This window comes from Wasmannia auropunctata, unplaced genomic scaffold (assembly GCF_000956235.1).
Source record: "Wasmannia auropunctata unplaced genomic scaffold, wasmannia.A_1.0 LD336088.1, whole genome shotgun sequence".
Classification (NCBI taxonomy): domain Eukaryota; kingdom Metazoa; phylum Arthropoda; class Insecta; order Hymenoptera; family Formicidae; genus Wasmannia; species Wasmannia auropunctata.
Genome location: NW_012026802.1, coordinates 908,052 through 919,812, shown reverse-complemented (window position 1 = coordinate 919,812; position 11,761 = coordinate 908,052). Strand labels below are relative to the sequence as shown.

General features: G+C 39.2%; 1 protein-coding gene across 3 annotated transcripts in view; it reads right to left on the bottom strand.

Annotated features, from left to right (window-relative positions):
* Positions 1-383: 383 nt before the first annotated feature.
* The window catches only part of LOC105448174 (dual specificity protein phosphatase 15), a 14,645-nt gene continuing 3,267 nt past the window's right edge, over positions 384-11,761 (bottom strand). For all 3 annotated transcript variants that reach the window (XM_011686600.1, XM_011686601.1, XM_011686602.1), the window contains exons 2-8: positions 9,933-10,791; positions 6,213-6,329; positions 5,946-6,070; positions 5,423-5,594; positions 4,983-5,164; positions 4,596-4,796; positions 384-4,329 (exon numbers count right to left, since the gene is read on the bottom strand). In XM_011686600.1, the coding sequence (XP_011684902.1) occupies positions 4,086-4,329; positions 4,596-4,796; positions 4,983-5,164; positions 5,423-5,594; positions 5,946-6,070; positions 6,213-6,329; positions 9,933-9,953 (1,062 nt within the window). In that variant the 5' untranslated portion in view covers positions 9,954-10,791 and the 3' untranslated portion in view covers positions 384-4,085. The remainder of the gene's footprint in view (positions 4,330-4,595; positions 4,797-4,982; positions 5,165-5,422; positions 5,595-5,945; positions 6,071-6,212; positions 6,330-9,932; positions 10,792-11,761) is intronic.

Sequence of the window (11,761 nt, the reverse complement as noted above, 5' to 3'; positions counted from 1 at the left end):
CAATAATGTCGACAACAACAAGCCATATTCTATGAGTTTGTATGTATGCATTCTTGAATGCATAATAGATGGACGGTTACACATTTGCCACGATTAAATATTTGTATTAATCCTAGCTCATCCATTTCAGGGCAATAAATCTGTTGTATTTATCTAATATTCACGAATCCGTTACCAAATTAAAATAAAAGATAATTTATTGAGACTTACCAGTATGATGCGCAATGCGTATTAACTATGCAAACTATATAAACTGCAAAATACGATTATAAAAACCCTAAATTATAGCAGTATTTCAAAATAATTCAAATCTTAAAAAATAATTATTACGCACACTCTTCATCTTTATCAATTTTTCAATTGAATATTTAATAAAATAATCATATAACTGCCACAAAAATCATTTTAGGCGTAAATATTTATCAGATTTTATAAATAAAAGTCCTTCTAATTCTTACATAAATCACTCAAATAAATGAGAAATCAAATAAACGAAAATAATTCATTCCGCAAATAAAAATGTACTCACCCCACCACAGACGCTTAACCGTCGCTCGATGCCTCCAAGGCCTTCTCCCTTTTTCTTATTTGTTCGTTGTTGCTTCTTTGTCGGAAGGGCGGACCACTCACACAACTTTAATTCACGAAGATACACACAGTTAATTACAATCGCGCGCACTAATCACCAGAGTATAACGACCCGTGCGGCACTTAAGGCAGCATTTCTAACATTAACTGTTCGCGACGTGTGTTTTATTACATCGCGACGAAAGAAACGACGCGACGAAAGACTCGTTGCAACACTGGAGATACTGTTTTTACTGTTTGAAAATACTCATGTATCTTTCGTACTTTAAACAACAAATAATATATGCACGCATTGTAAGGTAATTATTATTTTGAATAATAAATAAATAAATAAATGTATCAGTGACGTTGGATAAACCGTCAAAATTCAATACTGCACGCGCAATTCGTGAGGCAAACGGTATTGTTAATCAACGGTCAGATGATATACATCATGATTTTCTGTTAGTTCCGCAATCCAATCCGAAACTCGCTCCGATGATATGTGTATCATGATATTATATACTGATGATATATAATAACCCGGCAATTTGTGTTACAATATAAAAATAATGGTTAAATATCTAACTTCAACGCGCTAGATGTAAGACGTAATTATTCAAATCTAAATATTATTAAAAAATAATTATCCGTAAATATCACAACGGAGCAATGTATAAGTCCCATACTTTATTGCCCCGATTCTTAATTTAAATGATTTAAATTTAAATCGCGTTGAGATTATAAATAAACAAAGCTGCTTCAATAAATAATACCATTATGACGGTAATTTTATGAACTGGGGAAAAATTCATCGCAATTTTTAATATATCGCTGGCGCCTCCCGGCAATTATCACGATCATATTTCAAGGAATAACGCAATGGCATGCAAAAATAAGCATCGTACGCTATCGCGTGCCGTCGCTATATAAACAAGATTCTTCACCGTCCCGAAATGTTTAATGCATCATAAAATAAATATCGATATTCCTTGCTTTTAAAATGTATAATATATATCTATATATATAAATGCAGATATATATAATATCTATAAATGTGAAATTAAATAGTACAGGAATCAGCTGAGCAGCAAAAATCAATATCACGTGAAAATGAGTAATAGATGACAGATCTACACAGTTACCAGCAGCGTGTGAACGTTGCATGGTACCATTAGTCTACTTGGCTTACAACTCGAAAATTATTGTGACCTTGACATTTTAATACCAAGATTTTCTATTCTCCAGAATACGCGATTAAAGTATTGTACGGTGATAGTGGGATACTCTATATATATTACAATATCTCCTTGTAAAATATTGCTTTCTTTTCAGTTATTTCGTAGATAACTACGAATCTTCAGCTAATTCAAATTCAATAAAATTTGAGTTTAACATGATCTAGTGATTTTAAAAGTTTGCTGTTAAAATTAAATAATAATTTATGTCTCTAATTATTCTGTCCTTTTTATAATACTATGTTAATTTCTATTAATATCTTTTATTTTTAAAAAATATCTTAAAAATTTGCTGTTTTCCTAAGAGAGAACATCTGTAAAGTATAAATCCAACTCTGTTCGTGAATTTCTATTTCATGTTTCTTTAGAAAGTATACGCGATTAATGGGACAAGAAATGTGCGTTTGATATAATGGTATACATCATGATTTTCTGTTAGTTTTGATCGGCTGGTGTGACTATTGCTTGCGCATCGAGTAATTCGCCGCGATGCATAGCTTTCCACGTGTACGTGAAACGTACATGGGAAACGATTAAAAAACGATCTACATTACTTTTATCGTGCGCACTAGGAAATACTGAGGGGGATCGAAGCGACGTTATCTTAAATCTCGACTCATTCGTCGACGACTGGTGCTCGTGCTGACGAGACAACAACAACGATTTTGCGCCTAATGCCTACTACGACTTTACTCGTATATAATATAATATCATTGCGATCACCTGGCGCGCTTATAAAATTCTCTGAAAGCCCTTTGCACAACAATGTAGGTGTACGTTTCCAACATGTGTGTATGTATATATATGTGTGTGTGTGTGTGTGTGTGTGTGTGTGTGTGTATAACGTATTTCTTTCTTCTTCTTCAACAACTTGTGATAAAACAGTGCGATCTCGCTAGAAAGCCAACAATCATACATGGACGGTTGCGAACGAAATTAATGGAACAGGCTGGTAGAACGAAGATCCCTCATTTCCTGCAAACGTAATCGCGCAAACTCGGTCCCTTTCATAGGGACGAATCTTGAATCGCGCATAGATCCGGAAGTAAATCGACTTGCTTTGCGTATTCTCGTTCTCTTAACACGTGTCACGATTCATCTACATTCTTACACACGCACACACACGCCGCAAGTTCTATCGAAAAATATTCTTCGACAACTCTGTATATTTTGCGCGATCAATTTCAAAATTATCTACGTTCGAGCACTAGCGTGTTCAATTATATATATTCTTTTTTATGTCCCTTTTTTTATTAATCCTTTGGGAACATTGTTGTATGTATTGCATGATTGCCGCTTTGAGCAATGTTCTTTTTCACAACCAATAATTAGTTGGTAACGATTCGCGCATTATCAAGGGAAAAATTGCACGCGGGGATCGTTAACGAGCGCGTTATTAGCACGATTGAACGACGCCGTAAAAAGCGCGAAATAACCACTCATACTTAATTGCACGCAATTATCGTTGTAAATCGATAAAGCCCCAAAGGATTAATTCCATGTCCCGAATGTGTCAATCTTTCCAATTTACTATTTCACCTCGCAGATCGATCTATTATCAATTCATTACCTCGTGATATATTTAAATGACAGATTGTCAGTATCCGTTGATGTCGTTAGATATTTCTCCGTGAGAGAATCTAATCAGGGACGAAGGTCTAATTGTGTGGGGCGCGAAATTATAACTCACACAAAACACGAAGTTCTCCCAATGCGTACAAAGAGAATCTCATTCGTTTCCCATTCTATCCGCGATAAAAGCACTTTCTCGCTGTGCTGAGTATAAGCAACAACTTGTAACAACTTGTATAAGTTCAATATCACCAACAATTTCCAGCAACGCATTACGTGTATTCGATGTATCGACGTTTCCCCTCGCCGGCCCGACGAGTTCATATTGAGCCAACATATGGCTCCATTATCTCGCAAAATTGCATACATCATTATTTACCCGTGATAGTTTCTCGAACAATTTTACATTTCACTAAATATCCCGAATGTCCCAAAATCCCAAAGTGTAAAAAACGTTCGCAGGCACGTCTTTATGTAATTCATAGATACCTTTATCGAAACCTTTTCTCTCTCTTTCACCGGAAATTTCCTTCCAGGACTCATCCTGAATCCTGATTGCTTCCAACGCTGAAGAATGATTAGCAAATATGTGATTTAATCTGCTGACGGTGAAGGGCGCATAATATTGGCGGTAAAATCCTCGAGCGGTTCGCCGATCTCCTTCGGTTATTCCACCAGGCTCGACAGCGAACCGCGCGACTCCCGACGCTACGTCGAAGGGTCCGATGGTACCTGCGGCAACTGCGGCGTCTGCCGATTCGAGAGCCGCCTCGGCCAGCGTTGCGGCGAGACCGGCGGCGTCGGTCTCGGCGTGTTCGGGGCGGAACCGGCGGTCAATCGCCAATTGCTAGTAGAGAACGCGCTCGATCTGCCCACGGCGGAAAGGCTGGTGTTGCTGCTGCTGCTGCTGCTGCAGGCAACTGCCGCCGAAAGATCCACCCTCGACACAGCCCTGAATAATCCACGTTATTCAACTTTCGGAAAAATTTGCAATTCTTAAAAAACGTGTCTCAGTTCTTTTTAATAAGCAATTTTACTTTCTTGGAAGAAAATATTTTTTTCTTCTCAAATCTCATCGTATTTTTATTAATATAAATATGACAATTAAAGTACTGAATCGTAATGCTCTTCAATAAAATATATAATTTCCTTTCAATTTAAATTTAAATAATTTTAGATAAGTACGAAAAAAAAATAAAGGGCGAGATTTACTCTTACCTAGAAGGTGGAGCGGATCCTCCGGTGTAAGAGTGCAATCCTGCCGGTCCACTTCTCGGTCTCGATGTGGACACAACGCTAGATGATCTGTGCAAAGCCGGCGAGGGTGGCGCGGACGGTAGCATCCGGGGTGTTTGAGGAGGTGTCCTGCCGGATGACACGCTTCCGATACTGCTGGTGGATGACTTCCTTCTCAGAGTCCTGCCACGTTATATACTACTTTGTTTATTCTACACAACACTTTCTATCCATTTGATTTCATTTTCTAGTTTATATGTAACTTTTTATATTGTAAATGAAGTTTTTCATTTTATTATAATTCCTATTCTTGGATAGGATAAGGACATATACATATTAATTTATAATTGAGAATTTCGATGTAATTACCTCTTAAAAGCTGCCTGACGGCAAAGCCCGGTCGGACAAGTGCGTCCCATGGCGCACTTACCCTCGCACACCTCTCTTGCTAGAGCCAATGTTTCGTAATTCCTCAGAGTGGATTTACATGCCTCGGCGTCGGATTCGGCGAGAGCGAGGCTGGGGAATCGCTCTTTCAACCTATTACGCTCCTATATCAAGATGTAATACAGTAAAGATCTGATTTAATAATGCAAAATAAAATCGACTATAATTTGAAAATTTTCTGATAAAATATAGAAAGTTAAAACGCGCAGAAAAAAGAAAAACATCGTTTGGGAAATAGAGAGCGTGACCCTGTGTTCCAAAAGAAATAGATAAAAAAAAGAAGATTATATATATATATATACATATGTATACGATCTGAATTTTTTGTACGACAAAGAAACATCCTTTTCTTTATCACTTACTTCTTGTAAACGGCTAGATTCGAAATCCTTGAGCTGCTGTTGAAAGCCGACATTCGGATTTGCAATGGAACGACCGACCCTAACGACTTTGAGCGCCTCTTTCCAGGATAGATTGGTGGTGCTCATGATGTAAGCCACCGCTACTGTCACGCTTCTCGACATTCCTGCTAGACTGAAAAAGTTATCTTTATTCATTTTAAAAAATTCTTGTTTTGCCTTTATAAATTGCAATTTTGAAACACTTTGCCACAAAATCATTGGGTGTTTTTTAACTACAACTTTCTTTGATTAATTTACTTGTACTTCCTTCCTTAATGTTTAGTTTTTACGCCTCTTTTTTCACTTCCACCTTCTATTCATTAACAAAATTTGCTCCTTTAATTATTAATTATTCGAAAATTATAGATTCGATAATTTTATTGAGGAAAAATATATTTTGAAATCGATTAAAAAAATTCTGTAGCAAAGAAGACAGTCCAACGATTTTGAAACATCTTGTATTTGACAATAAATGTATATCTACCAATGAATCAGAACGTTTCCGCCGCGTAGACGGGCGGCATGAATGAAGTCGTTGCACAGAGAAAAATATTGCGTCAAGTTCTGATCGGGACTGTCGGCGGCCATGATGCACAGATAATGCTTGTCCTGAAATGCAACTGAGGTGTAATCAATGTATTTTTACAATAAATATAAATGTTTCTAATCTGTGTCCTTCAGTTAATTATACCAGCTATGATGATTCTAAAATTCAACATGTACAATGCTATTACACATCGTTTGTACTCACGGAATGCAAACGACGAGCCGTGTCGTGAATAGCCAGAATATGCGTGATTTCAAATTGCTCCAGCTGATCCTCATCCTTGCTGTCCTGATAATTACCTACATAAAGACCAGAAAGCACCTGGGAACGATAATGCGAGGGAATTATGGCGATGACACATAATTTCGCGGCAATTCTTAATTCATATTCAATTAGGTATGATACTAGATATTCCACAAAATCAAGAACATTCATAAAGCGTCAGATTTTTCAAACCGTGACCTTAAATAAATTATAATATTTCTATCGGTCCCTCTTTTCTCGGCAGCTCTATTTTAAAATACCGAACCCCTTTCGCCGTTCTGTTTGGCGAAAGATTATTTATGATTAGACGACAAAGAAATCCAGGTCAGGAAAAAGGCGAAGGAGAAATGCAAACCTGCGTGATGGATTCGTGATGGCCGTCGACGGCGCGGTAATCTTAGATTAACTTACTGTTTTAGCAAATATTGAATTTTGATGAAGGGTAGTGTTTAAGCTACAGATGGGAGGCATACATTAACTTAAACGCTACTCGCGCCGCTTTCCTCGTTCCACGATTTCCCGACCAATATTGATTCAGTTTTTTTCTAACGGTAGCGCGATTGTGTTCACCAGAGAGTCGTTGTCTTCTTCTATTAAACGAGCTTGGGGATTGAGTTAACGCGATGGGCGATAGGCAAATTAAGACGTTCAGAGAAGCAATAAGTATGTTGTGGCAATATATTCTTGGACTGTTTTGCGTGTGTGACATTTATTTTCCCGTTCGCAATAAACTACCTCGAAAATATCCATTCTCTCCCGACGCAGGTCGTTAGTCTCAGTTCCCCCGCGATTTAATTTCATTTGAACTGCTCTTATCGCGCAGTGATTACCCTCCTCCATCTTCCCCTGTGCTGTATCGACTGCGCTCCCTCCTCCGCTCTTTCACACTCGTTTATTTTAAATGAAAAGAGGCGGCTGGATCGACGAGAGCACAGCGAGACGACCACATCTGACGGGTTACTTTTCTCGGGAGTCTCGCGATCAATCAATCAGAAACAAAGAGAGGAAGAAAACGAAAACGTTATAAAAAAAACGAGGGGAAGACGACAATGTCTGTGGAAAGAAAAAGTAATAATTATAAAAAGTAATAATAAACAAGCTATCGTGCGGCCTGCATTGTTGGCGACGAAAATGCGATTCCGATCGCTCGTGGTCTCCTGGTGTGTTTGCGCGATTCATGGCAGCGTGCAGATAGCATCGGGACATCGATCGCTCGACGCGACATCGCGATCCAGCTATCATCCACCCGCGGGTGACATCGAAACCCTCTTCGTACGTTCTCTGAGAAACATCTCGAACTTGCTGTCATCCGTCCCGTCACTTCCGATGTTCCGACCTCATTCCCCATCGAGACATCTCCATCGTACTGTGGACGCGATCTCGAAGCCGGTTGGGGTCGAAGAGGTCGAGAGAATCGGAAGACGTCGAATATTGTTAAAGCTGATGAAACGAGTGACGGTTAAACGCGTGAAAGTCGTCGAACCCTTCGCAAAGAGCAAATCACGCCATGGACAAAGAAAGAAATGCAGATACCGAAAATGGGACGACCGAAGGAAAGAATCGTCGTTGTCTAGGAGCAAAGCACCCGGAGAATTGAACGAATCGCCTGCCGTGAAGAGCCTATTTACTTTCGTTTGTGACACGAATGTCCGCGCGAGAATTCTGAACCCTATATCGGAATCAACAGCGGAAACTTCAACGACGCCGCAGGGTTTCACAGATATTGCCTTTACACCCACCGACGCTGTCCCGTCGACGGTTAACGCGATAACGATCACGGATGCTGCAAGGATTACTGCGAAGGAAGTTGGCGACGCAACCCACGAGACCTACTGGTCGAATTTCCCTCGTCAACAATGCAAGAAGATCAAATGCACGAGCAAAAATTGCAAAAAGAAAAGGAAGAGAGAGATGAACGTCATCGACGTACTCATTCTGGGATTTTTTTCGAAAATGTGAGGGCTTTACAAACGTCGAGTTCGCTGACAAACGTGGTTCTTCAACCGATCGTGGATTAAAATATCATAACGATATAATATGGCGCATATACTTTGACATATAAGCGTGACAATTCAATGTTACTATATGAGATATACAAAATTGAAAATGCTATATCGTAATTTATAAGATACTTAATTCGTAACGAGTACAAGGAATTGGGACACTATCAAGCAAGAAATTTTGTGAAAAAAATGTAACGTGCAGAGTGTAAATTCCGTCTTAAGTAGTTAACCTTTGCATTTTATAGTAGAAAAAAATATTAAGTACAATTGAGATTATAAATATTATTATAATTGCCGATTATAAATGTTACACATTGTTTTATTTCGTTTTCTCGTAACTGTTTGATATTAAATTTATATATTGTCACAGATCTTGTGTATAATTTGTACTGTATAATTTTATTTCATAGAGTTTGCGTGTACACATATGATATTCTCTGTTCAATTAGCGGATTATCGAGGTTTATTACACTTTATATATGTAAATAACTTGTATCAAAGTATAAAGATGAGTAAAACTATACAATAAATTAGTTTCCTTCTGAGAAAGAAATATGCATTAAAAGCTACGAGAACGCATAAGTGAAATTATGAACTGATTCATTTAACGGTCCTTACCGTATTTTATAAATCATCAAAAAGGGGAATTAGCGTAAATGAAGTTTCATTTCGCCGCAACGTTCCTCCATCAGGCTTATCTTTTACACTTCCGTTTCGCAATTACGAGCTGTACGATCGCGCGTTACCGGACGTAAAATTTTATTATTATCAAGCGTATTACGTCGGTCGTTAAGCGCGAGCGTTACGAGAGCGCTAGGTCGTTATATTGAAATGCATTTAAACAAGTTGTCGAGTAATAAAGGCGTGAAGTCAATTCTTCGGTCAGAATGGAGCTTATACAGTCACGCTATAAAAAGGAAACCTCACCCCGTTACGACGAGAGAAAAAAGACGCGTTTAACGAAGATCCGCTGGCTATTAATTAAATAGCATTTACATTTACATTCGGAGCGATAACGAATAAACATGTAATTAGCTCTTTGGAAAGAAAAAAACTTTCAATGGATTTTAAGCGAAATTATTTGATAGCAAGAAGCTAGTCAGATCAATATTTTCGCAATGTTCTTTGATTTCTCATTTCGCTTTGTTTTGCAGAAACATCATTAGACTTTTAAGACACGTTTCTTCAGACGCTTGGATACTTTCTTTAAATCTTCTGTATAGAGTGGCCAATTAGTTGCTGTCTATTAAGAAACTAAAGAAAACGATGGAAGCGAAATTGAATATTTTCAAACTATAAAGACTCTCAAATATTCAATCAATAGATAATAATAAAGACTGATAACTGAAAATCCAGGAAATAATGCAATATTATCGAATAAATTATACAAGAGTTGCTAAATAAATACAAATTAAATATCAAACGTGTCGATCCCACTTTGGAATTTGTGTCCATTAAAAAAGATTCAAAGCGATAAATGTCTAATATGTTTCGCGAGAAGTGAGACGTCCTATACGATTTCGTTCTAGAGACTATCCCTCCAACTCGATCTACGTTTCTGCCGATATGAAAAATGCATTCGTTTCCTTCTCTTTCATCTAAACGGACCGAGTATCGATCTGAAAGTATAAACTTCCTTGATAAAGCAATTTCTCACCTTGTTCATGCCATTCCCCATGATGCCGGCACGATGACGAGCGCGTTCCTAGTGTTATCGCTTAGCTTAAAAGCGCGAGTCGCGCACAAGTCCTCGTTCGGCCGCCATCATCTTCAGTCTCTTGAGCTTATTTCTCGACGATCCGATTCTATCCTCATCGGCAAGGTGGCGATATTGTTCGTCGAGCAGCATCCTCGACGTGCAGATTGCGTCTCTGAATTAAACCGCCGCGTATTCGCTCGTATCATCGGCGATACGTAGCGTGAAATTGCATGGACCACACGTGGCTCTCGACTCGATCGACCTTCTCCTTCGGCATTCGCAGTATTATCGCTTCTTCTCTCTCTCTCTCTCTGCTTCTGGTCCTTTTGTGTCCTATCGCCTCGTTAATTTATTACCCTAACACGTCAGTATAATCGTCGGTGATTTATTCCAATTCGCGATAACATTATCATGCATGACATCATCTCTGAAATTTCTTGTACACTTGAGAGAGTCTCTCGCTTATCGCTTTTGCAATCTCGATAAGCTACGTCTGCCTGCGTAATGCGAGGTTGCTTTTCAGAGTCCGGCAAGTTCTCTGATTCTCAAAGCGCGAGCGCACATTTATATTCACGGCTTGCTTTTCGCGGCCTCTTTATCGGGGAGCTCCCGTATGGTCGTCCCAACGGAATAGATTCCATTTACATACGGATTCAGTCCCTCTTGACCTCGGGCTATGGGAAACGGAAAGGGGCGCCGCGTTTTAAGCGGACCTTCGGCGCGCGAGCCGGAGCGATCGACTTTCCAATACAGAGCGGTGTGTCGCAAAAAATAGAATCATCTTTCGGAAGTTACCTGCTGCGATAGTGCTGACGCCCTGCAAGAGAAAAAAAATATCGGTTGAAAAACGTAGACGAGATAGGTTGGCCAATGCAGCGAAAATAACGGCAGAAGGAATTTGTCTTGGAATATCGATTAGCGATACGCAGGGCACGATTGCCTCGTTCGAAAGAGGAAACGTGCGCTTGTTCTTTCGAGAAAGTGGGACAAGTTATTGATAAATTGTCGTCGCCGGCGTTTTAAACGTGTGTCGCGTGATCTCGTCTCTAAAAACAGGTAAAGGCAGAGATTTTATTTTTCGCGGGTGGACAACGACGCGCTTTTAAATTTATACGCGCGTCGAGAGTAGCTGCATGGAATGAAATTAAATAAGTGGCGGACATCCGAAGAGCCATTACGAATACAACGAAATGAAATCCCTAATAAAAACAGCTGGCATTGTTTCAGAAAACGGACGTGGAGTCGGGGGTTTAAGGAACGCAAGCTTATCGATTACTTTAAGATCAATAAGATGGATTATAAGGACCTGGCAGTACGTTAACCCACTTTGCCAGTTGTACAGCCGGGTGCATTTAAAATGGTGTCCGACGAGCTTAGATTCAGTTGCTTTCAACGATCAAATTTCTCCGTGCAATATTTAACAAGTGCGATTGATCGCACAGAGAAAATTCTGTTCACTGTCACGGACGCCTCGCGAGTCGCGATATTTCCTGGCAGAAAAATAGCACTTCCGTATGGCCAAAGTGGCGCATAGGAATAGACGTGTTTTGCTTGCACTCGGATATGGCAGAAGCGCGAGGCTGCATGCGTTTATGTAAATTCTAGCCCAATATATTGGCTCGATGCTGACGCGACGTATTTTGCTACGTAACGGCAAAACACACTTTGCGATATAGCATGCGCTCTGATTTTGCTTGCCAAGGCATTCGATATATATATATATATATATATATATATATATATATATATATAGAATGCGATATTGAGAAATAATCTCGATATCCAGT